We start from the raw sequence: 26,503 nt of genomic DNA on the forward strand, positions 1-26,503 counted from the left end.
ATTCGGCCGCTAGCAGGGCGGTTTTACGCCCCGCTAGCGGCCGAGAAAGGGTTAAAAACCACCGCAAAGCACCTCTGCAGAAGCGCTTTGCCGGTGGTATAGCCGCGCTGCCCCATTGATTTCAATGGGCAGGAGCGGTGAAGGAGCGGTGTATACACCGCTCCTTCACCACTCTGAAGATGCTGCTAGCAGAACTTTTTTTCCCGTCCTGCTAGCGCACCGCTCCAGTGTGAAAGCCCTCGGGCTTTTACACAGGAGACACAGCAGCGGCTGTTTCGGGTCGGTTTGCAGGCGCTATTTTTAGTGCAATAGCGCCTGCAAACCGCCCCCAGTATGAAAGGGGTCTTATTGTTGTTATTCATGTGTTTAGGTGCTGGTTTGGTCGGTCTGCGTTCATATGTAATTCCCCTGCAGTGCGATTTGACAGCCCATTCATTTGAATGGACTGCAAATTGCACTGGAATGCACAAAGAGTAGTGCATGCACTACTTTTTCAAAATGCTCTGCACCAAATCGCATAGTATTGTGCTGCCATACGATCAGATGCGCAAACTAGATGTGATCTGCATTTAGGGGTTCCCCTAATTTATTGGCACTCACAGCAGATCACAAAGGCAGTGTGTTTTCAATGCAGTGCAGAAAATGAGCATGGAACATGCCTTTTCACACCGCATTGCGGTGTGAACTGGCTGTAATGCTCAATTCCAACTAAAACTTTTGTTGTGGTTTTAGACAGACATGGTAAATGTAAACACTTCTGACAAGTTTTTATTGCTGTCTGTTGCCCCACCACTACTCTGATCAGCAACTGGTAGTAGAAGAAGCCACTCTATGTAAGCTATAAGTTTCTAGTCATAGCTTACATTGAACTATGGTCACCCCCCCATGCAACAGCACTGTAATTGGCCTAGCACTGTCACAGGGAGTGATTCACCTGCTCATTTATATCTAGTAGAGTATTTTCTTTATTTCCTGTGGCTGCATTGAGTGGTGGGATAGTAAAGACAAAAAGAGTACACAGAGTAGGGGGAATTAAAAAAAAACTGTTGTTTTTCCCACCTTACGCAAAGCACAGGTTTGCTTGGGGTTTACAGCACACACACTATGTTATTAAAAAGCATTATACAGAAATAAAAACAAAACAAAAAAAACAAAGTAATGGCCTTCTAACTATCATTAAAACAACAAACTGGGAAGAAAAACAACAGTTTAACTACAGCCCAGGAAGGATTTACACCCTTAATGACCAGGCCATTTTTTGCGATACGGCACTGACAATTGCGCGGTCATGCGATCTATACCCAAACAAAATTAACATTTTTTTCCAACAAACAGAGCTTTCTTTTGGTGGTATTTGATCACTTCTGCAGTTTTTATTTTTTGCGCTATAAACAAAGAGCGACGGTTTTGAAAAAAACTTTTTTTACTTTTTGTTATAATACATATCCAAAAATAAATAAATAAAAAAACACATTTATTCATCAGTGTAGCCTGATATATATTCTTCTACATATTTTTGGTAAAAAAAAACGCAATAGGCGTACATTGATTGGTTTTGCGCAAAAAGTCTACAAGCTATGGGATAGCTTTAGGGACTTTTATTTTTTTTATTGTTTTTACTAGTAATGGCGGCAATCTGCAATTTTTAGCAGAACTGCGACATTGTGGCAGAGAAATCTGAACCCAAATTACACTTTTTGGGGACCAGTGACATTATTACATTAATCAGTACTATAAAAATGCACTGATCAATGTAAAAATGACACTGGCAAGGAAGGGGTTAACACTAGGGGGCGATCAAAGAGTTAAGTGTGTTCCCTGGGTGTGTTCTAACTGTAGGGGGAATGGTCTCACTGGGACATGGCAGAGATCACTGTTCCGGATCACTGGGAACAGAAGATCTCTGACATGTCCCCTGTCAGAATAGGGAATCGCCTTTTTTCATAGACAGTTCCCCGTTCTGCCTCTGTACTAGGTGATCGCGGGTCGCCAGCAGACATCGAGTCCGCCCTACCAGCGGGCACACTCCCGCAGCGGGAGCGAGAGCGCGACTGCGCGCCCGCAACTACGCGCCTGCCTGCAACTGCATGAGCCACCTTACAGGTACAGTGATTCGCGCAGGAGAGCCAACCTACCTATAACTTTGGCGGCTGGTTGGCAAGTGGTTAAAGCAAAACTAAACTCCTTGATTTAAATTGGAACTAATTTCATCAAGTTAATGGTTTCAAAAAAGAGTTTTATTCCCGGCATGCCGGGAATGCTAATTGTTATGTTTGCTTGTGCTCTCAACCAAACTATCAAACCATCAAATGGCTGGTGTCATAACTAATCACATGTGCAGCATCATCGCAGTTGCAAATTAAACAGAGGCTAAGATGGCAGCTTCCTTAGCTGAAAGGGATAGAAGGGTTTAATTTCACTTTAAAGAGTAACTCCACTTTCGTGATGAAAAAAAAGCAAATAAAGAAAAAATAATATAGCGTATACAATTACGACACAAGTCATATTGTAATTGAATTTTCTTAAAAATTACCTTTCCTTTTCAATCTGCAGCCGCTGTAATTTTCTGAAAATGCAATAAAATATGGCTACCTGGAGTTGTTCTGTACACAGAGTGTGTAATGAACACACCGCAGAAAAATATTTTCTTGCTTGTGTGATCAGCTCACCAATTTTCTCAGAAGTTTGCCTAAGATACAAGTCAGATTTCAGACATACCCTGCAACAAAAATGTCATTTTGGGTGAGATACTCCCAATAGGAACACGTCTAAAGGGATACAGGCCCAGCAGATTTTCTATTTAGTGCTCTGCAGCTGCCACAGCTGACTGATAATTATGAAACCACTCCCATTAGACCTACCCAGCACAGAGGAACAAACAGTGATTTCTTCAGAAAAACAAAAGGTAGGAGGAATCTGCAATAAAGGTTGTTATAATTCTTGCAATGTACATAGATCACCCAGAGGGGAATGCTTTTTTCTCAACAAAAGTAGAGTTATGCTTTGACTGTTTCCTAAAACCGTTACATTCAAAGCATACTGTGAATGATAATTGTCACAGTTGCTTGTAATCTCAATCGAACTATCAAGCCATCAAATGGTGTTATTTTACTTGTGCATTACCATGTCAACTGCAGATCAAACACAGGCTAAGATGGCAGTTTCCATGGCCGTAAAGAATAGGAGGGTTTAATTCCCCTTTAAGTGTGGTTAGACAAAGCAGCGAAACTGAAATTCTTAACCCTGGACCTTTAGAGTGATAAAGTGACCTTTAGAGTGGTAAAACTTGAGAGATATAAATGTGACAAACGTTCTTCTCAATGACAATTTATTATTGGAAGCATTTCCCCAATTCACAGTGGTGGTTTGTTTAAACTTTGATCTGCAAGCTACTGTAATTCTGTATTCCCACATTCCATAAATGACATGCTTGGCCATAGGTCATGGTTTATTCTTGCTACTGGAAAAGATGTCACTTGCAGAGCTGCCTTATGTTATAATGCTACTAACTGGCTTGTTGAAGTTGCATGATGCTGACTAATGACAGTAAGGATTTCTAAGGGTATAACAGGCCTCACCTGACACCCTAAGCCTATCTTTCTCAGAAGAAAAAAAAAGGAGTTGACCATATGCAGTGATGGATGTGTTAGAATGATTGAGCATTGCTTCCTTTAAAGAGTTCCACCCGTTTTTTAGTTTATTAAAAGTCAGCAGCTACAAAAAGTGTAGCTGCTGACTTTTAATAAACAGACACTTACCTGTCCCATGGTCCAGCTATGCGGGCGTCCAGAGCCTCCCTCCTCTCCCCCTCCTCTCCACGGCGCCGTCATAGCAACTGTGGGCACCCAGTCGTGACAGCTTACAGCTTCATGGCTGGGCACGCACTGCACAGACGCGCTGCGCTCTGCTATTGGCCAGGCAATCTTCTGGGACCTGTGACATGTCCCAGAAGATTGCTGGCAGGGAGGGGCCACCTAGGATGAGAGGAGGAGTCGCCTAGGCAGCCGAGAAGAGGAAGGAGGAAGTGGGACAGGAAATCCCATAAAAAGAAGGTACCCACTCCCCCTAAAAAAGATGACATGCCAAATGTGGCATGTAAGGGGGCGAGGAGTGCTTAAAGTAAAGTGCTTTAACAGTAACATGAAAATACAACTGAATGTTGTCAATTATAATACCAAATAGCAGTGTTGCCAACCCTCAGTATTTTTACTGGCAGCCAATAAAAAATGGGCACTTTTCTCCTGCCAGTAAATGCCAGTGACAGGAAAAGGTTGTCACAAAAAAAAATGGCTGTGAAGCACAGCTCGAAACTGCCTGCTAGAGTGTGTTTGGACAGGTCTGGCGTAAGCGGTGCCTGAGCATGTCGTGTGATGTCAAGGTGCAAGGGAGTTGAGCTTAGCGGCCAGAACCTCATGTGTGGGTCTGTGGGATGGGAGCAAGGCAAGCAGGGAGCAGGACTGTCAGTGCTGTTTGGACTGAAGGGACCACCTGGCATAGACTGTCACTGTGACTCAGGAGGGGACGTGTCATGGCGGTGAGGTGTCATCTTCATCATCTGTGCTGCTGCACACTGCTGTCAGTGTCACTGTGAGAGTCAATTTCATGTGTGTGTGCCTGACCATTCTAAATTCTTGCCCTCTTGAGTCCTGTCCCTGAGATAATTACTTACTATATTGAAAATAAAATAAGAAATATGTAGGGCTGCGGAAATTAATGATAAATTCCTCGATTAATCGTTAATCTTTTTGATCAATCAAGATTTTTTTGATCGGTAGGCTGCCTGCCCTGGGGCCACTTTGGGCCAAGCTGTGGCTGCAGCGCAGCGCTCCGCTCCCTCCTCCTCCTCCTCCACTATAAGTCATACACAGTCTGCAGGCATCTCCCGCTGTGTGTCTCCGAGCTGAGTGTGAAAACTTTGGCTGCACTGTGAGAAAAGTCCCGCCCTCCTCCTAGATCAGCTCGTGTGATAGACGCAGTGTTCTGTCTATCACACGAGACGCAGTGTTCTGTCTATCACACGAGACGCAGTGTTCTGTCTATCATGACGCAGTGTTCTGTCTATCACACGGGCTGATCTAGGAGGAGGGCGGGACTTTTCTCACAGCGCGGCCAAAGTTTTCACACTCAGCTCCAAGACACACAGCGGGAGATGCCCGCAGACTGTGTAATCCAGGCACAGGCACTGACTACAGTGAGGCTGTGACTATGGGCACAGTGAGGCTGCGATTATGGGCACGGTGAGACTGCATTATGGGCACAGTGAGACTGCATTATGGGCACAGTGAGGCTGCCATTATAGGTACGGCGAAGCTGCGATTATGGGCACGGTGAGACAGCATTATGGGCACGGTCAGGCTGCGATTATGGGCACGATGAGGCTGTGATTATGGGCACGGTGAGACTGCATTATAGAAACAGTGAGGCTGCATTATGGGAACGGTGAGACTGCATTATGGGAACGGTGAGGCTGCGATTATGGGCACGGTAAGTCTGAGATTATGGGCACGGTGAGACTGCATTATGGGCTTAGTAAGGCTGCGATTATGGGCATGGTGAGGCTGCGATTATGGGCAGGGTGAGGCTGAGTTTATGACGTGTGACATCCTAGCCATGACCCGCTATGTCCGGCTTCGACCGTTGCCATAACAACGGTGCTCAATCCTCTAAAAGTAGTTGGATCTGTATGTGCTTTATAATTATTTGAAGTTAGTCGATTAATCAATTAAAAAAAAAAGATTAATCAAACACAAAAATTTTGATCAGTAACAGCCCTAGAAATATGTTTTTTGCCTTAAAGCAGTGATGGTATTATGGTATTCAAGCATAGGGCTTCAATGGCCGGCCTGTTTCTATCTTATGCACAATCGTTCAGTCACCACACTCTTTATAGTTGCATACTCTACACACCACTTTTTCTGAGGTCTCCCTCTACTGGTAGCACTAAGTTTGTCACAGCTTTCTTCCCTCACTGACTATGATCTATACTGGCTGCATTGTACCCTGCGCCGCAAGGCTTCACTTCCTGATTCCCTTACCGAAGATGGCGGCGCCTCCACCCGAGGGACAGATCGGCTTCAGGTGAGGACATCGCGGGCCCCCTGGACAGGTAAGTGTCCATATTTTAAAAGTCAGCAGCTTCAGTATTTGTAGCTGCTGACTTTTAAAAAAAATTTTTTTTGGCAGAACTCCGCTTTAATATCTACCTTAAATCACATTGTGAATGGCATATTGTACTAGCCTAAATACTGAAATTTGCACTTAAAACTGTAATTCTGTAACTTTTGGAAATTACAGTAAAAACTTGGCTGTGCCAGTAAATTTTGGGTGTTGTGTCAGTAAATTTCAATGTGGTAGCTTGGCAACACTGCCAAGTAGTACTGCTTCCAGCGTGCGTACCTTATTACATTCGAGAATTTTTGTTATTGAATATACATGGAAGTGGGGTGATCTTTTCAATTGAATTTTTGTTAAAATATATGAGCACTATTTTATAGCAATTGGACCTTCTGTAAATTGGCTGCCCATTCTAGTTGAAATAATCACAATTTGCTGAACATACTCTAAAAGCTCTACAGCAAAATCCAAGAACTTTGTTGCAAGCAAAACCAGTTTCCTCACCCTTATGACCCTTATACACGATCCAAATATCCTACGAAAACAGTTGTCCAAGGAAGAATAGTACGATATTCGGATCGTGTGTACACTACTTTCGACAGCCGATCACGACCGTTCATCTGATATTATTCGATCGGACATACGCGAAAATTTTCCTCGTACGATTCCAGATCGTAAGATTTTCGTTTAGTCAGTATAGTTGTCATCTGAAAATACAATACAAATACATTACAACACATGACATCACTTCTGATTTTTTTGTCCGTCGTACGAGAATTTTCGTGACTTTATTTAGCTATTCAATTTCTACTTGCGACCATTAAGCGAGAACGGTCATACGATCGGGCGTACGATATTCGGAACGTGTGTACGAGGCATAACCCTATGCTATTATAATTTTTAATATTGAGATCAACTGAACCACTGACAAAATTCAAACTGTGCCGCCAGGCTTAGCCAATTACTTGCCACACAATTTTTACTCAAAATCAATGGTAGATAAAGTAGTGGTGGCAGATAAAGTCAGCAAAGGCCACAAAATTAATTTCTGGGTACTATAATTCAAATTTTGGAGTGTACAAACACTTGTTTGCTGTGTGTAGATAGATAAATAGATACACACATGCATACATACAGATTAAGATTAGATTTTTATTATACTCTAAACTCTCTCATAGTTCATAATATGCTGCTGGGGTCAATCAACAAACACCTCCTTTTTTCTATTCTAAAAAGTATTAGCAAGTGCTCGACCTACATCTAATATACATTATATGATCTAATTCCCAGAGGATCCTTGTGCAACTGTAAAATCTGGACAAATGGTACATCAGCTCCCATTTCTCAGGATAATACAAACAACTGGCCACTGTCCCCACCTATAACTGGCCTTTACAGCAAAGAGTACATGGAAGGGCAACGCATGTCAAACAAAACCAATGAAAATTCCCAGCTCTACTCACCGACCAGTCTGCAACCAACTGAATCATCCTGTCTAACAAAATGCATTAAAAACAGGGGTTTAGTTTGCACACATTTGCAAATACATGCGTCAGCTGCAGAGCCATTTCACAGCACCCCAGTATGATCTGCAGTACTAACTCTGAATTTTGAGAGCCTCCACAGTGGAAACACGTGCATTATAATAGATAGGCAGAGGGCAGGTGAGCCTGGAGGGAGCCCACCTCTCCTTAAAGGCACGGGGGCACACTCCCAGCATGTAGCACTTACCCCTGGACCCCACTTCCAAGTTCCACTGCATATAGCTTCTCAGGATAATTGTGTATGTTCTGATAGAAACAGTCCTAAGAAAGAAATACTGGATACAAGGATTATGCAAAAGGATTTTTGTGACATAGTCACTTGTAGATGAGTATGGGTGTGTTGTACACTTTCAAAACAGTTTTGTAATGTAGTGATTGCCATACAGTATAGGCATTATATACCATTTTATGCATGGGCTGTTTTCCAACAAAGTGTTTATGTACTGTATGTACATACAGTCAAATGCACATGTTTTGAAAAATATTCAGCCTTGAAAGTTGAGAGTTCATTTTTTAGACTGAGTAGTCCACTTGATGTGTCATTTAATTTTTTTGTATTTTTTTTTGTTCTATACATTTGCTCTGTATACTCTGGCAGAATGTGGTTTTATTTTAAATCTCACTTCTCTCAAATCCATTTTTGTCTCTGTCATTAAAACCACTACTTCTTGCCAAAACAAACCGTAAAAAAAAGTACTCTTGTTCTAGACAGGCATTTGGCTGACCTGTAGAGTCTATGTGGGTAGCAAAATTATAGGGACACTTTCAGGGTAGGAAGGGTTAGTAGGTTTGTTTTACTACAAGCTGTAAATTTGACTTCTGTTTGAAAATGCTGTATTCAGACGGGTTACTGAAATTTAAAAACCTCTTTGAAAAACAGAGTTTAAATAGATTCTTGGCTTATTTGGAGCCTCCGAATCTGTTCTTTTACTATAATCATCAGTGATTAGGCTTTTGTGACTAATCATTGGTCATAATGTTTAATGAAACACATGTGTAGTCCAAGAAAAGTCAAAATTATGTAGTTGATAATTCAATTTAAATATATTAGGTCTGGGTAGAGTGATGATTAGGGAACTTTGCTTTTAAAATGCATACTTACCCCTGGACCCCACTTCCAAGTTCCACTGCTGTGTGGTCACCCAGGAATATCTTTCACTGTAATTCCACTGCTGGAACTGCTAGATTAGTCATTCATTATGCCATACTATCTAGTTATGAAACTCGACTGAGCATTGCTACTGCTAGTAGCTATCTTGTCAAATTAATGGGTAATAAATCAGCGATAACAGCACTCATGTATGAGTGCTGAGTGCAGAAGAATAACTGGAGTCAGCTTGGATGTACAACAAATGTAAATATAATACTGTATTTATTCATTCTTGCAGAAAGATCAGAACACCTACTTGACCAGATTTAAAGCGAAACTAAAGTTACATTAAAAAATGCTGATGGTAGGCTTTTATGACAGAAGAGACTCTGTGAGCTGGTTTACTAAAGGCGGATAGGCAGTTCACTTTGCAAGGGAATTTTCCCTTAGCTTAGTGAATGTGGTAAAAGATTTACTTAGCAAAGGGTATCCAATCGTGTGCAAAGAAAATCAAAACAGTATTTTTGCTTGCACATGATTGGATGTTGGAACTCAGCAGAGCTTTACCTCATTCATTAAACTAAAGCATGGGTGCTCAACCTGTGGCCCTCCAGCTGTTGTGGAACTACAAGTCCCATAAGACATTGCAAGGCTCACAGTTACAAGCATGATTCCCAAAGGCAGAGGCATGATGTGACTTGTAGTTCCGCAACAGCTGGAGGGCCACAGATTGAGCACCCATGAACTAAAGGAAAGTTTCCTTGCAGAGTAAAAAATCCCTTGCCAAGTGAACAGCCTATTTATCTGTAAATCAACCCTTATATGTCTCTTTCAGTACTTCTCCCAGTCTGTCACATGTGCAGCTTAGTGTATATTGTTGGCATGATTTTGTGGTGAGATTAAGTAAAATATCGTCCCAGCTCAGCCAATCAACATGGGCAAAGACTCCAAACCTGGAAGACAAACCAAGAGAAGGTGTAAGCTCAGGCAATATAGCAACTAGGGCAGTGATGGTGAACCTTGGCACCCCAGATGTTTTGGAACTACGTTTCTCATGATGCTCAACTACACTGCAGAGTACATGAGCATTGTGGGAAATGTGGTTCCAAAACATCTGGGGTGCCAAGGTTTGCCATCACTGAACTAGGGGAACACAGACATCACAGTGCTAGAGGGGGGCACTTTGCAAAAAAGGTGGGACATAATATGCAAATATGCTGTGCATATTTGCAAATTATGCCGAAAGCTTCTTGGGTCTTCAAAACATTGTGTGTGGTTTAGTTCCACTTTCATCTGTCCATAGACAAGACAGCAGTTATTCATGCATAATCCAACTTCTCTCAGAGCATGTTATTAACAAAACTGTCATTAAACTTTTCCAAACTTACAAATTTAGGTGAAAGAATAGGGATTAAGTGGGTACTACATTCAGAAGGCTGAATACAGATCATCAGGAGGGAACTAAGCAATTGGTAAATAACGTCAAACTTGTCTGATCAACTGTTTTCCCCACTGGACAGCTGGCGGGTTGTAGCCCTCCCATAGACATGGAAAATTGTCTGAATTGGCTATAAATAGTCGGATCTGTTATCTCGTGTCTATAGGTGTCCTAAGAGTATGGTAGAATACATGTAAGCTGGATTTAATTGATAGTGTCCCACAAATAATATGCACAATCCTTACTCTTACAAGGTGGGCAAAGACATTTTTTCATGTGCTTTATGTTGTATTTTCATTTACATTTGAACTAATAAGTTAGAATAGATACACAGGCTTAAAACCATAAACTAAACTTTTTGTTTATTCAGGTACCGTAATTAACTTTTTGGATTCAGCTAGTTACAACCCCAGAGCCCAGCTGAAAATCAGACTCAACCACAATTAGCAACTTACTTTTGTCACTTGGCCAAGAGTTTTGTTATGTGACATATTAGTGTATTCTTGGCATGTAAGGCTAAGATGATGTAACTGGTGAGGAAGCTTATGATGTACTGGAAACTGGCCAACTATGTTACCAGTGGAGAATGTTATATTACTGCACTTCTCTCTATTTGATGTGCACAGCTGCAGAGTTAAGTGTCTTCTGTTCTAGGTTACTCAACTGTTAAGCATGTCTCCTATGTTAATGTTTTTAATCTGCAGCTATTGCTGTGGAAAATCAATGCAAGTACCAGTTGACTTGTTCATGTTATCCTTTTGTGCAAATATAGCAATAAAAGTAATATCAATTAGTTGGCTGTATTTTAAATGCAGAATGTAATCCATGCTATTAAATATTCTCCCGTGAATGTGCCTCAAACACATGGTGTGATGTACCGTCTTGGCTGCATAGAACTTTGTAATTCTGATCAGCTAGTCTTGTGATCCAGACACCACTGCCAGACAGCACACTCAAGCCTTTATTAACCCCTTCCTGCTGAGCTTATGTACAGTATATACAGTATGTGGACTCATGGAAATGGATTTTAATACTGTGGGGCCTCATTCATGATTACCTGTATTTGTGCTGGGAGCGCACTGCACAGTGCACTCCCAGCATAGAGACCAGGCTTTCACAGAGAGCCCTGGGTCCCATACTAATGATCAGGAACCGGGAGGTTTGGTTCCTGATCACCAATGACTGGCTATCACAATGATCAGTCGCCATTCAGCCCGCCCCTGTGTTTTTCCTCCTCTTGAATAGAGAAAAAGTTACATTGTATTTTTTTTTTTTTTTGCTAGGAAAGTAAAGTTTCAACAAAGAAGTTTTGTGTAAAAAAAAAAAAAAAAAGCTTTGTCAATAACCTTATCCAGGTCAACTAATTGGACAAAAGGTGCTTACTCCTTCTGTAAGCATGCTCTTTGACAGGGCTGTATACTGCAGATGGGTAAACCTAAACAAGAATTTAGAGAATTAAAAAAAAATAATTAATACCCACCTAGATGGCTACAGCACTGATCCCAGCTGCAGCTGTCACCCACCGGCTCTACCCTGAGAAATGAGCGATCTAACGCCGCTGATCGTTCAGTTCAGTTCTCACCTTCTGCTCTGAGCAAAGAGCAGTGGCTGTACATCACTGGCTCTCAGCTCTGCCCCTCCAGCACTCGCTGGATTGCTGGGCTGTGGAGGGGGCAGGCTTTCAGCAGATCGATTTGAGAATTGAAGGCACAGGGCAGAAACAGGAGGAAAGCAGTTGGACTGAATGAGAGAAATCTAAATATGCATGACTAGCCATACAGAGAGATTTTACAGTGTATGGCCAGCTTTAGAGCTGGCCCTCCCCTTTCTTTGTTCTGCTGTACAAAGGATTACAAGAGGCAGAGTTCAGACCAAGTCAGGTACTGAATAAATTTATGTAAAGGATTTGTTATTGAATACATAACTGAATTGCTTGGTATTTTTTAAAATCTGCCCCACAATCTGCTTTAAAGCATTACCTAAGTGTGATTGCCAGCAAGGAATGAAAGGTTTAATGCCAGGAGTATTTTATGATTACTTCATATAAGACTTTCAGAGAACTGCTTAAACAGAAGACAGGCATAATAAGCTCTGTGCAAATGGCGACACAAAGTATGTTTTCTTGTCACTTACTTTTTTTGAAGATGCTCTTGGTAAATCAGCTGGTTAACGGAAAACTCTTGTAATAATTGTACAAGGCAGGAATTTGAATTTAATCTAATTTACAATTTAAAGTGTTTGTTACCTCAGTCTTTGTCAGGGCTCGGCTCTCAGCCCTCCCTTCTCAGCTCTCAGGTTGCTCAGCTGTCGGTTAATTGCCACCACTCATTGTTCCACTGTGGCTCACCTGGTGATCATTTCCTGCTCGTTACTCCAGCCTACAGCCAGCCCCTTCTGTCTATTTAGGCCTGGTTCACACCTATGCATTTTTTAGTGTGTTTTCAGTCTTGCAGAAACACACTACATTCCATTTAACATCGTTTCCTATGGATGTAGTTCACATCTGTGCATTATATGGAAAGGGCAAGGGACTTTTTTCTGGCTTTTGGTTCTGAACGTGTACTGAAAAACGCAAAATGCATCTGCAATATGCAAACTGCAACCTGCATAGGTGTGAACCAGGCCTAAAACTGCCTGGTTCATTTTTCCTGTGCCTTTGCCTAGGTCAAACATATCAAGAGACTCTCTGCTGTGTTCCTGTTGAAGATTTGCCTGGCTGACGTCCCTTCTGGTTCCTGATCCTGTCTGCTGCCTCTGACTACGCTGATCTCTGGCTTCCTGATTTACTGGCTTGTTCTGATTACCCGCTTTGGCTACCGTACCCTGGCTATGTTTTGACTATGTTTTCTATTTGTATTATTTTTTACCATAATATTAAAAAGTGTGATTTTTAACTGCATTTTCTGTCTACGTCTGATTCATGGTTCCTGCCAGTAGGTGAAGGCCATGAATTCAGAAGATGCAAGCAATCCACCTAGTGGGAATATTTTTTCCAGATTGGATGAGCAGGATCACCGCATGGATCAGTTTGCCATAGCGTTACAGATGCTCCTGATTCACACTGCTCACCTGGATCCTGCCACTGTTCCAGTACAACCTGTGTTGCAGGCTGTCTCTGCTGCTGCTCTGGTCTCTGTGCAGGCACCCGCCTCGAATATTACCTCTATAAGAGGTATGTCTGGTTCCGCTCTGCTTTCCCAGCGATTTAGGGGCAATCTAGTTCAATGCAGAGGGTTTCTCAACCAGGTTGGGAGATACTTTGAGATGCTGCCCCAGGCGTTCCCCACAGACAGAAGCAAAGTAGGCTTCGTTATTTCTTTGCTTTCTGATAGACCCTTGGCCTGCACAAACCCTCTCTGGGAGATGCAAAAACCCATTGTCCTGAGTTACCCTGAGTTTGTGGCTTCCTTTAAAAGGGTATATGACATTCCTGCATGCTCCACTTCTGCTACCAAAAGCCCCATGTCCATCAGAGTACAAGAACAGTTGCCGATTATGCCATTGTATTCTGTACTCTGGCAGCAGAGGTTGCTTGGAACAATGAGGCCCTCATGGCTGCTTTTTTCTCAAGGTCTCTCAGATAACATCAAAGATGAGATAGCAGCCCGAGATATAACTACGGATCTGGAGAAGTTGATCACGTTTACCATTCTCATTGACTCCAGACTCCGAGAGAGACCTTCCTTTAAGGAGCGCTTGTGGAAGCCTCCTGTACATTTGGCTCTGAGCTTTGCAGTCCTACCCTAGCCTCCCTCACCTCCCATGCCTCCTAGTACCGAGTCAGTCAGTGAAGTAGAACTCATGCAGTTGGGCTTCACACGTCTCTCTGCAGATGAGAGGGCCTTTAGGAGGAGGGAGAGATTGTGCCTTTATTGTGGCCAGGCTGGTCACTTTTTTAAGTCTTGTCCTACTCCTCCAGGAAACGCCCACACCTTGAAGTCCTGTAGGGGACAGACCTTAGGTGGCGTTATTACGTCCCCAGTTATCCTGAAGGATAAGCCCTTGGTTCCGGTTACCCTTTCCTGGTCTGAGTTGTCCATTGAGACACAGGCTCTAGTCGACTCTGGGGCTGCAGGCCTGTTCATAGACAGTGTCTTTGTATCTAAGCGCTCAATTCTGCTGCAGCTTCATGCCACTCCACTTGCCATTGCCATCCCTTCTCAGCTCTCAGGTTGCTCAGCTGTCGGTTAATTGCCAGCACTCATAGTTCCACTGTGGCTCACCTGGTGATCAATTCCTGCTCGTTACTCCAGCCTACAGCCAGCGACTTCTGGCTATTTTAATGGCCTGGTTCATTTTTCCTGTGCCTTGGTCAAACATATCAAGAGGCTCTCTTCTGTGTTCCTGTTGAAGACTTGCCTGGCTGACATCCCTTCTGGCTCTTGATCCTGTCTGCTGCCTCTGACTACGCTGATCTCTGGCTTCCTCATTTACTGGCTTGTTCTGACTACCCGCTTTGGCTACCGTACCCTGGCTATGTTTTGACTACTTTTTCTATTTGTACCATTTGTTACCATTATATTAAAAGATGATTTTAACTGCATTTTCTGTCTCCGTCTGATTCATGGTTCCTGACAGCCTTTCATAAACACCCCCCACACACTTCGCCCCAGGTTGCGGTTGTTTCTCCTCCCCCTAGTTCTTATGCAGCTGAGAACAGAGGGAATGTGATCACTTATAAAAAAAGAGAAAAGAGGTATTTATGTTTTTTTTTTTTTTTTTTTAATATCTATACACAAATGTTTGCCTCTCATTTCAACTTTAAACGGAATGGGTTGTTTTACAAGGTGATCATTTACAATCACTTTAAGGTGTAGTAAGCAGGATAGTATATACTGTACAGTAGATATTGTAAACAAAACTTTACCTTGAAAACTTAAAGTGAATATTATTATACTAGGACATTTGGAGTCCCCCAAGGTTCTGTTCTTGGACCTCTCCTATTTTCAATCTACACCTCCTCCCTGGGTCAGCTGATAGCCTCCCATGGCTTCCAATACCACCTCTACGCTGAAGACACCCAAATCTATTTCTCTACCCCTGAGCTCAGCTCCCTCTGTTTCCTCATGTATCGCTAATTTACTATCAGATATATCAGTCTGGATGTCACACCACTTCCTCAAACTTAATCTATCCAAAACCAAACTTATAATTTGTCCTCCCCCATATGCCCCTTCCCCTGATATCTCTGTCAAAATTGATGGCACAACTATACGCCCATCCCCACATGCAAAGATTCTAGGTGTAGTCCTGGACTCTGAACTCTCCTTTAAACACCACATCCAATCACTGTCCAAATCCTGATGCCTCAACCCCTGTAACATCTCCAAAATATGCCCCTTTCTAACCAATGACACAACAAAGCTCTTAATTCACTCGCTGGTCATCTCTCGCCTCGTCTACTGCAACTCTCTTCTCATTGGCTTACCTCTACATAGTCTATGCTGCTGCCAGACTCATTCACCTTACCAATCGCTCTGTGTCTGCTACCCCTCTCTGTCAATCCCTCCACTGGCTTCCGCTCAGCCAAAGAATTAAATTCAAAATACTAAAAACTACTTACAAAGCCATCCACAATTTAGCCCCCAGCTACATCACTAGCCTAGTCTCTAAATACCAACCTACTCGTTCTCTTCATTCCTCTGAAAACCTCCTGCTCTCTAGCTCCCTTGTCACCTCCTCCCATGCTCGCTTCCAGGACTTTTCCAAAGCCTCTCCAATCCTATGGAATGCCTTACCCCAATCTGTCCGGTTATCTTCTACTCTATTAGCTTTTAGACGATCCCTGAAAACCCTTCTCTTCAGAGAAGTCTACCCTACCCACACCTAACAACTGTATTTTCATTTTCTCCATCAGCTCACCCCCCACAGTGTGACAGACCTAGCCGGGAAAGAGACTTTTGGAGGGGACTGTATGCTAGCCTCTTGCCGATCGATCGGGGGCCCTTGCATTTGGGGGAACGGTGCTCTTTGTGAGCTGTATGTCTGGGGACCCTGGATTTGCCATATTGGAATAGTGGCTGATTCATAATGCTGGGACAGATACTGTTAGGAGATGCTGATGTAAATTCCAACACCTGTCTGTCTATTGTCTGCTAAAATGTGTATTGTAAATAAGTCTACTATGGGATCTAAGAGTCATTGGATCCCCATTGTTATTTGTGTTAATTAACTCTGCTATTGTGTGAAGAAGAGTCTATGTTGATTGTGATAATGTTGATTGGACTTTCTGAACTACGTTAGGCCAGTCTGGCCTAACGGTCATGTCTGAGTCATCTAGGCTGTCTAAAGGGATTAGTTAATTAGCTCATGTTAATTAGGTTAATTAGGTTACAGCTGTATTGTTAGAGTACTATGAGCAGGAGGTCTGCACCTCCACTTTGAGTGTATAAAAGCCTGTATTTTGTCAATAAAGATAGATTCCTGGTTGAACTTACATACAGCCTGCCTGGTGTTTGTTCTGAGCTACACAACTGGGTTAGAACGGCACATAGCTGAAGTTCTAATCCCGGAGCATTGGATGACCGAACCGTCAGACGTTGCAATCTGATTTAATAGCTGCAGAGGAGTGTCGGGAGAGTGGAACCGAGCGAGCAAGGGGCTCGTTACACACAGTTATTACCTTTTGTTTCCACTTGACCCTCCCTTCTAGATTGTAAGCTCTAACGAGCAGGGCCCTCTGATTCCTCCTGTATTGATTTGTATTGTAAGTGTACTGTCTGCCCTCATGTTGTAAAGCACTGCGCAAACTGTTGGCGCTATATAAATCCTGTATAATAATAATAATTTGTGAATGCTTGGGAACAGTGATATGTTCATTAGTTTAGAGCAGTAGTTCTCAACTCCTGTCCTCAGGACCCACTAACAGGCCAGGTTTACAAGATAACTGAAATACATCACAGGTGATATAATTTGCTGCTCAGGGATTGCAGTATTCTAGTCTGCATCTCCCCAAGGCAATATTTAAAACCTGGCCTGTTAGTGGATCCTGAGGACCGGAGTTGAGAACCACTGGTTTAGAGCATCACAAATTCCACTTTTTAAGTGAATATTTTAATATTGGTAAGTCTAACATATATTTTGTAGGTGTACACACACATGCTATTTGCTTTTCTTTACAGTGTATCTCTACCCAAAACATTTTTTTTGTGTTAATGGAGTACACTAGGATTTGATTGAGGTGAATAACTGAGATGGAGAGAGCTAAATTGACAGCAGGGCAATGGTGTGAGCTGAAATTCCTGATTTTTTTTAGACAAATTCTGTAGAGAAATCCAGTAGTAGCAGCTATAGACAACCACAGTTTAGGATACCAACCCCATAGTGGTTTCCCTAGTAGAAATGTGCTTTAGAGAATGGAGCCAGAAGGTTCAGCTCACAGCAGTGAAAGGTTAAGGGAAATCTCTTCTATCAAAACCTACAGAGTGCTACTCAAAACTATAAAAAAAAGTTTGGGGAAGAGTTAATGTTCTAGAATAAAATTAAGGGGTCTTCTGTGAAGGACTGTGGTTATGTGGAATATGCATCCATGACTGTTTACTGTAAATTAATGCATGTCATTATGTTAACTTCATGACATAATCAGGAATGGACTTCATGGTGATTTTTATTGTGTTGGCCCATTGACTAAGTATTTTTTGTTTGTGGTAAAATACTAATCTTAAAGTTTCTGCTCACAAATTAGGTCCTTGAGATTCTGGAATCTTTAGGACCTGGTTTAAGGTAACCTGTGAGTTTGAACTGTTACATCATACCAGTCTTATGCTGACCTGAGCATCATAGTGAATGCTCAGGTCAGCATTAAACAAAAAATAAAGCCCTCCCAGAACCTGACCTCCCTAGGCTTCATCCTCTTTCCATGCATTTAGGACTAGATGTATGTAAGTGGTATTTTTTGTCACCTTTCATTCACATTATTGCCTTTTTAAATGTGAGAAAGACTGAAACATCTTAGCAGCTATTGAGCTCTGAGGAACAGCTGTAAACGCAAAGTATTAGGAAAACCATTGGAGCGAAAAGCATTTTGATTTTTTTGTGCTGACATTTTCTTCCTAATTATGAAGATTGTATTGTTATTATATTTCTTTTATATGACTTCTGTATTAATGGAAAACTTCTTTGATCTGTCCGAGATAACTTATTCTTTTAGTCAGTAGAAATGCAGGCTTGTGCAGAATGTCATCATACTGATTATTATGCTAAAGGAGTTAAGCCTTAAGAAGAATACCATCACAGACAAGTATCTCTTTTGGCCCAACTGTAGGGATGTTTTTTGCTTTGTTTTTATTTTGCTTTCAAACAGAAAATTTGAAAAAGCAAAGTAAAGATGCTTCAGCTGCAGTTTTTTGCATTCACATACTGCTTCAATTAGATCTTGTTACAGTAGGTTTAGTGTATGTAAAAGCACTGTTAAAGATAACCATATCAATCTACAACACATACTCAAAAACATTTGGCTAACTGTTGTCCTTATTTTTTTTCTGGCAGGTTATGCTCCTGTCACAGGAATGTGCCACCCCCTACGTAGTTGTACTCTAAATCATGAGGATGGTTTTTCTTCTGCATTTGTGGTTGCCCATGAAACAGGTCATGTGTAAGTGTTTTTGTATTTTTTTATTTTTGCGTGTTTAACAAATATAAGTTCAAAGTGAATACAGGTATAATACCAATACAATCAGCAACAATCTTTAATAAAACATCAATCTGAGATGGCAAGCTTCTGGGGCACAGCTCATCCATTCAATTCCACTGACGAAAAAAAAAAAGCAATTACCAATTAAGCCAAGCATTTATGTTTATGTGCATGCTAGAAGACCAATGTTCCACTAATGCTGGAGGATAGTCTGATCATGTATGAGTGATTTTAGACATTAAAGCACTGTACACAGTGACAAAATTGGGTAAGTTTTAAAAAAGGTTAACTGATTGTCAGCCACTTACAAATGACTGAAGTTATCTGTTGTATCCGCACATCTGGAGATCAAAGATCTTATGATGACTTCATATGAACTGCATTACTCTGGCCACCTGGAGCCTACAATGAGGTATATATATTTGGAATGGGATTGTTTAAAGTTTTGTAAGCATTTTTAATTCCAAGGTTTTTTTTATTAGTTTCTGCTAACTTTTCTTCTTTGTTGTATACACTATGATTCAGAATGTACTCACTCTTAACCACATGAGACTTCAAAATTGAGCAAACAATCATGCTGATTGACAGCATCTGCTTCCTACACCAAAGAAGGTATTATTAGAGTAGGTCACCATTGAAGTATTTTTAAAAAATAATCATCTGTGTATATTGGCAGAATGTTGGCGCTTTCATGCTTCAGTCACTAAAGTTGCTGTGGCCAAACAAAAATGTGATTAGAACTGGTGTTCAAACCCTTAAACTCAGTAGTAGGAGAATAAAATGTTGGCATCTTCTAAGCAGCAGAGATTTGTTCATCAGGAGGATAAGGAAGGGTAAGAAAGGTAAAAGTAGTATAGAGTATGTTTGTTGCAGTGCGTTGCCATTCATTCTCATTGTAACTTCAATGCACATATATAGTGCCCTAGTGACTACAATACCTTTATATTGTATGTCTTGTTGCAGTGCGTGCCCCACACATCATGTCAGTTTTAAATTTAAAATAGGTACATGCCCAACTTTTGGTGTATGAGCAGCATTTGAGCTTCTTCTACAGAGCTGATTGCATGTTTCAGTGTTCTAAAACCTCTTGACACTCCTATCCACTCTTATCTTCCATGGCAAAGGTTAAAATAGGGCAAGCATTGTCTAAATTGCCTGTAGCGTGCAAGGTGGAGCAAAATGGCATAGACCCAGGACAATCCAGCCCATTGTGACCCAGAACAACCAGTCCTTAGACAACCAGAGATACAGTGCCTTGAAAAAGTATTCATACCCCTTGAAATTTTCCACATTTTGTCATCTTACAACCAAAAAAGTAAATGTATTTTATTGGTATTTTATGTGATAGACCAACACAAAGTGGTCCTGAGTATGGCGGTACTTCATGTGTGAGACTTTTACACAGCCTGGTCACATACACAGGCCCAGCATTGAAGTAGCATCTTCAGGCATTCTACGAGCATAAATTACACATCTCATTTCTCAACCACCTATTACACTTTTGAAGGCCCTGGAGCGCCAGGACAATGGAATTGCCCACAAAATGACCCCATGTTTGAGGTGTTTGTTTGGAAAGCAAACACCTCAGCGTATAATCTATGAGGCATAATGAGTCTTTTGAACAGTTCATTTTTTTTCCAGAAATTTTTGGAAAATGTGGAAAAAATAATGAAAATTGATTTTTTTACACAAAGTTGTCCATTTATAAGATATTTCTAACACATAGCATGAACCTAGCAAAAATGACACCCCAAAATACCTTCTGCTACTCTTCCTGAGTATAGCAATACCACATATGTGAGATTTTTACATAGCCTGGCCACATAGAGAGGCCCAACGTTGAAGTAGCACCTTCTGGCATTCTACGAGCATAAATTAAACAACTCATTTCTCAACCACCTATAACACATTTGGAGCACCAGGACAATGAAATTGCCCACAAAATTACCCCATTTTGGAAAGCAAACACCCCAATGTATAATCTATGAGGCATAATGAGTCTTTTGAATGGTTCATTTTTGCCCAAAAGATTACCTGTGGTTTTAGTAGTGCAGCAGTCCACAGAGGAGAGCATTGGTCCAGGCAGCAGGCAGCAGGCGGGGATTTGGTCAGCGACAACAAAAGCAATTGTCCAGGCAGCAGGCAGGAATACTGTCCATAGTTAGTAGAGACAGAGATACTGTCAGCACAGCCAAAGCATTGGTCCAGGTAGCAGGCAGAGATGTCCAGGCAGAATTACTGTCCATAGTCAGTAGAGGCAGCAGGCAGAGATATGGTCAACACAGCCAAAGTATTGGTCCAGGCAGCAGGAAGAAACATGGTCCATAAAGTCCTGGGTCATTACAGGCAACAATATGGTCAGCACAGCCAAAGTATTGGTCCAGGCAGCAGGAAGGACCATCAAGCTTAGGGCCAGGGGGACAGGGGTAGAGGCTTCTCCCACCCAAATCTCTTTGAAGCCTCCGGACAACAGACCCTGTTCTGGGAACACAGAAAACCAAAAACGGATTTTCTCTACTCAGAACGCAATTCTGAAGCCCCTCACACATGTGAGACCCCTGTGTACTAAAGTAGAACTGCACCTTTTTTTGAAGGTACCGCAGGCCAGGGTTTGTTTACTGTAAAAGTGACGAAAAAGGAGCAAGCTATTATAATAATTTTCCACATATAAATGGTATCCTTTTTTGAACAGGGGATATGTCAGCTCCGAGTCCCAAACAATTTTCCCACTGGTTCCAATATATGTGGGGCACTCACGGGGCTGGAGCCGGGAGTCTTTGCCTTCACAAATTTGAAAGGTGTACATGTATCCAGTGGCTCGATCACACAGTTTATTCAATTTTAACTCGTACCTGGCTCTCTTTCTTAGGATATACTGCTTATCTTGCTGGTCTGGGATAAACACTTCAGCAAATTGCTGGAAAAAATAATTTATTAGGGGGCGTATTTTGTATAATTTGTCAAGGTTGGGGTGATCTCAGTGAGGGCACTGTGAATTGTCGTTAAAGTGTAGAAAACGCATAATCATGTCATAGCGTATATATCAGCATGTTTAAATTCGTCTAGTGTGAGACGTCACCAATGGAACATACGGGCGTAGGACAAATTGGGGTTGGAGGCAATAAATTGATCTGCATAGAAATCACCGCGGTGTGCACATCCAGGGGGGTGCGCATCAGGCTCCTCAACTACTCTGAAGTGACCGGCTGTGATTGAACACAACCGTTCACATGGTTGGGAACAGGCTATGTCCAAGGGACATGCGCCATCCCCAATCATCGTGCTGCATGCGCTCTAGGGGGTTATCCTACTGGACTTCATATGACGCCCACTCAGGTTAACGAAACCACCGCCTGGCTGTCATTCTGCTATAGGCCGGGCGGGAAGTGGTTAAGAATCATATAAGGAAAGCTCTAAGCTATATGTAGTAGAAATGGGACACATTAACCAGATCAGTCAGTAAAGGGTTAGACCCCTTTCACACTGGGGCTGCCCGAACGTTAGCAGTAAAGAGCCGCTAGTTTTAGCAGCAGTTTACCGCTGTTTAAGTGGTGCTTTTTGGCCACTAGTGGGGCACTTTTAACCCCCGCTAGCAGCAGAAGAAGGTTAAAAACGCCCATGTTGCGGTGCTTCCGAAGCACTTTTCAGGCGCAATTGCAAATTCCAAAGATGCTGCTTGCGGGACTTTTTTTAATGTCCTGCAAGCGCACTGCCCCAGTGTGAAAGCACTCAGGATTTCACATTCGGGCGGAATGGGAGGCAGTTTTCAGGCACTTTACAGTCGCTATTTCTAGCGCTAAAACACCTGAAAACTGCCTTAGTGTGAAAGGGGTCTTAAAATAGTGGTGGCTGAGCAGTGATACATGGATTTGTAGGGGGAACTGAGTGTATTATGGGTGATGACAGTGTAGAGGGGAGAAGTTACATTGGATAGGGTAATAGGATTTGTGGCAGTGAACTGGAGGGGTGGGGGGTGGACCAGACTAAGGGGGAGGAGCTACATAAACACTGAGCCCCGCTGGATAAGATAAGATAAACCACATCTATGGCTGTGACTGTGTCAGGGAGGAAGAGTTGGAGGGGGGTGAGCAGAAAGGAATATACAGGCTGGGAAGTTGGAGGAAAGGGATGGACTGTGATAGTACAGGAGTGACTGCATGGAGACTGACCTGGGCACAATCAACTGAGAAGGGAGAAAGATAAGAGCGAGATTACAAGGATGAGGGGCGATATATGACAGGGAGAATGAGCAGGACAAGAATCTGTAAGGGGTGGATGAGACACAAATTTACCAAGGTAAGTAGAAGGTGCAGGAAGCAGAGTTAACATTAGAGCACTGAGCCGTGCTGTCCAGAGTATGACAGGAGACTGTGGATCGGCTGCAAATGTAGCAGAAATGCAGAGGGAGAGAGACGCTTCTCAGCTGCACGGGCCCCTTGTTGAACTGAAGAAGCGCGGGCCCGGTACAGGAGGACCGGTGGTCCCCTCTTATCAGTGGCCCTGGCTCTGCATTGCAGTGTGCCACATTGCTAAAAATAGTGAGAATATGGCTTATGAGCCTATTCAAGTGGAATAGGCTTCCTAAATGCAACACACAAAATACAGAACTACTATTTTTGGCAGCTCACCACAATGTTAAAGTTAATGCATGCATACATCAGCAAGGGTGCTCTCTTCATAATTACCCTGTACATGTTTAAATGTTTGCTGTGAATACAGTCTCACTTTACTTCACTACACAGCACCTCAGATACAATAACCGGCTTCCCAAGCTATATTCAACACAGCAATGAAATGTATAGAACCCTGTACTAGAATATTTTGGGTGTTCTCATAAATAACAACAAATTGAAGTCTTCTGCTTGCTTCAAATACTATTGTTTGTCTTTGTGGAGAGCAGGGATGGTATAGATCAGTAAGTTTTCATGATGATCCATTTACCTTATGATGGCTTTTCTCCATCATGTTTCCATAGATCCCTAGGGTTCCTCTATAGCAGTGGTCTCCAAACTGTGGGCCGGGGTCCAGATGCGGCCTCTTGCTTGCTTTTATCCAGCCCTTGGGGCACTATTTCATCCACTGATACCAACAATGAGGCATAATTCCCTACAATGACACCAATGAAGGGGGCACAATTCCTCCCAATGACACCAATGAAGGGGGCACAATTCCTCCCAATGACACCAATAATGGGATGCAATTGCTCTAACTGACACAAACAATGGGGCATTATTTTTTCCCACTGACATCGGAACCTTTTCTACTCCGACTGGTCAGTGTCCGGCCCTTGTAAAGTCTGAAGGACAGTACATTGGCCCCAGGGGCGTTGCTAGGTGGCAAAAAGACCAGGGGCCTCAGCCCGAAGTCCGATGCTGGCACCGATGGGGGGGTCGAGAGTGGTCATGGCACGGGGTTTTTTGGCTGAGCGCTGCGGTTGTGTGAGAGGGGGTAAGCTTACTTGCTGGTTGCTGCCTGGGGCTTAGCAGTGCCCATCAATTTTGACCACTAATCTCAGCTACCTGACACACTGACCTACCTAACATACACTGACCTGACATACACCTACCTAACATACACTGACCTACATACACCTACCTGACATACATACACCTACCTAACATACACTGACCTGACATACATACACTTACCTAACATACACTGACCTGACATACATACACCTACCTAACATACACTGACCTACATACACCTACCTGACATACATACACCTACCTAACATACACTGACCTGACATGACATACATACACCTACCTTACACTGACCTGACATGACATACACCTACCTACCTAACATACACTGACCTGACATGACATACACCTACCTACCTAACATACACTGACCTGACATACATACATACATACATACACCTACCTAACATACACTGACCTACCTAACATACACTGACCTGACATACATACATACATACACCTACCTAACATACACTGACCTACCTAACATACACTGACCTGACATACATACATACACCTACCTAACATACACTTACCTACCTAACATACACTGACCTACCTAACATACCGTGACATACATACACTGACCTCACTTACCTGACCAGGAGACAGACTTCATGTGTCCAGGTGTCCTGCAGTTCATTTTAGCCGTAGTGTGCGGTGTGCAGCCCACGCATCATGTGGCACAGCAGGCAGCCAGAGAAGAGGAGACTGCTTGAATTTCATCGCCTGGACCTTAGAGCTCCGGGCTTTGTCCTGCACGTAGTAAGTTATACAAAGTAGAGCCTGCCTCCCAGTCCCAGCACGGCCAGCAGGCACAAGGCGGTATGGAGAAGACTCTTCTGCCTCCTGCTGCACACTCCGGTGCCCATGATCAGACACACCGAGATCCGGAGCTCTTCACTCTGCCGTCCGCCCCCAGCACAGCTCAGGTCACCAACACATCCCAGCACCGGGCTCCTCTTCAGGTTATCCTCATCCCCTCTTCTACAATCATCGGTGCAGTCACTGGCACGTCTCGCCAGATGGCTCCTCCACTGCCCTGATCTATCTCAGCGCCGAGTGGGGATCTCAGTGATGTGGCGCGGCAGATTGTAATTCCCGCCTTCTGGAGCCTGCAGCGCCTATGATGGACGTCACACGTCCCGCAGTCCCAGCATTGGACCAGTGTGACGTCCATCATAGCTCCAGAAGGCGGGATCTGTATGTCATTCAGCCACACTCGGCCGCACTCTGCGAATCAGATCGGTCCCCACTCGTCAGCGGCCGGCGGCGCTCGGGGCTAACAATTGAACGGTGCCTTCTTGACACTCGGGGCTTTTCGGGGACCAATTCGGGGCTTCAGCCCCCCCTAGGCACCCCCTCCCGACGCCCCTGATTGGCCCTTCGTTTAGAAAGTTTGGAGACCCCTGCTCTATAGGATGTTAGGGGTTTCTTAACCAGCTGCATCTACACCCACCAGCGTTAGGGGCAGAATTTTCCAATGTCCTCCAATATAAGGAGTAACTTCTGCACTGACCACCCATGCAAGGGGGAACTATAATGACCAACAATTTAAGGAGGAACTTTTCCACTGTTCTTCAATATAAGGGGCCCTTTTCCATTGAACTCCAATGTAATGTAGCCGCATCACATAGTACCTCTGTGCCATGCTATCCAGTGTGGGCAAACACGCTGCCTTTGCAACCTGCATTTAGGGTGTCGTTAACTAAATATTGACAACCGTTGCAGATCACAACTGCAATGCGTTTTTAGCGAGGGTTTTCTGCACAGTGTTCTAGTATGAACTGGCCCTTAATCTCCATTATTATTTTTTATTTAAAAGTGATATGCTGTGGGAGTAAAATATTTTACATGTACATACTTTTCTTCTTATTTTTTTATTTATTTGGTCAGCTTGATAATCACTTTAAAGTTGCAGATATAATCATTTTCAGTAGGGATTCCCTAAATCTTTAAAATGATTTCAAGGGCTCTAGTAAAAGTTTGCCTTATAACGTTCAGATGAATAGTGAAATGGTAATTTAGAAGCTGCTTCTAATCTTTTGCTGTGGAAATATACAGTGTAAGGGGTTTGGTGCTGGAATCTCTGTCAGATTTTATTGCTGTCTGATGCTGTGCTGGGGAGATTTTCCCTCATAACATTTCACCCTGAAAGGAAGTAAGGGAGAATCTCCAAAATATAAAAAAGATAGCAAT

The 26,503-nt window shown here is 42.8% G+C and overlaps 1 protein-coding gene across 1 annotated transcript in view; it reads left to right on the forward strand.

Moving 5' to 3' along the window:
* The window catches only part of ADAMTS14 (ADAM metallopeptidase with thrombospondin type 1 motif 14), a 351,673-nt gene that overhangs the window by 145,845 nt on the left and 179,325 nt on the right, over positions 1-26,503 (forward strand). The window contains exon 7 of the mRNA XM_073596577.1: positions 18,674-18,779. Coding sequence (XP_073452678.1) covers positions 18,674-18,779 — 106 coding nt within the window. The remainder of the gene's footprint in view (positions 1-18,673; positions 18,780-26,503) is intronic.

Source organism: Aquarana catesbeiana, linkage group LG08 (assembly GCF_042186555.1).
Source record: "Aquarana catesbeiana isolate 2022-GZ linkage group LG08, ASM4218655v1, whole genome shotgun sequence".
Lineage (NCBI taxonomy): Eukaryota > Metazoa > Chordata > Amphibia > Anura > Ranidae > Aquarana > Aquarana catesbeiana.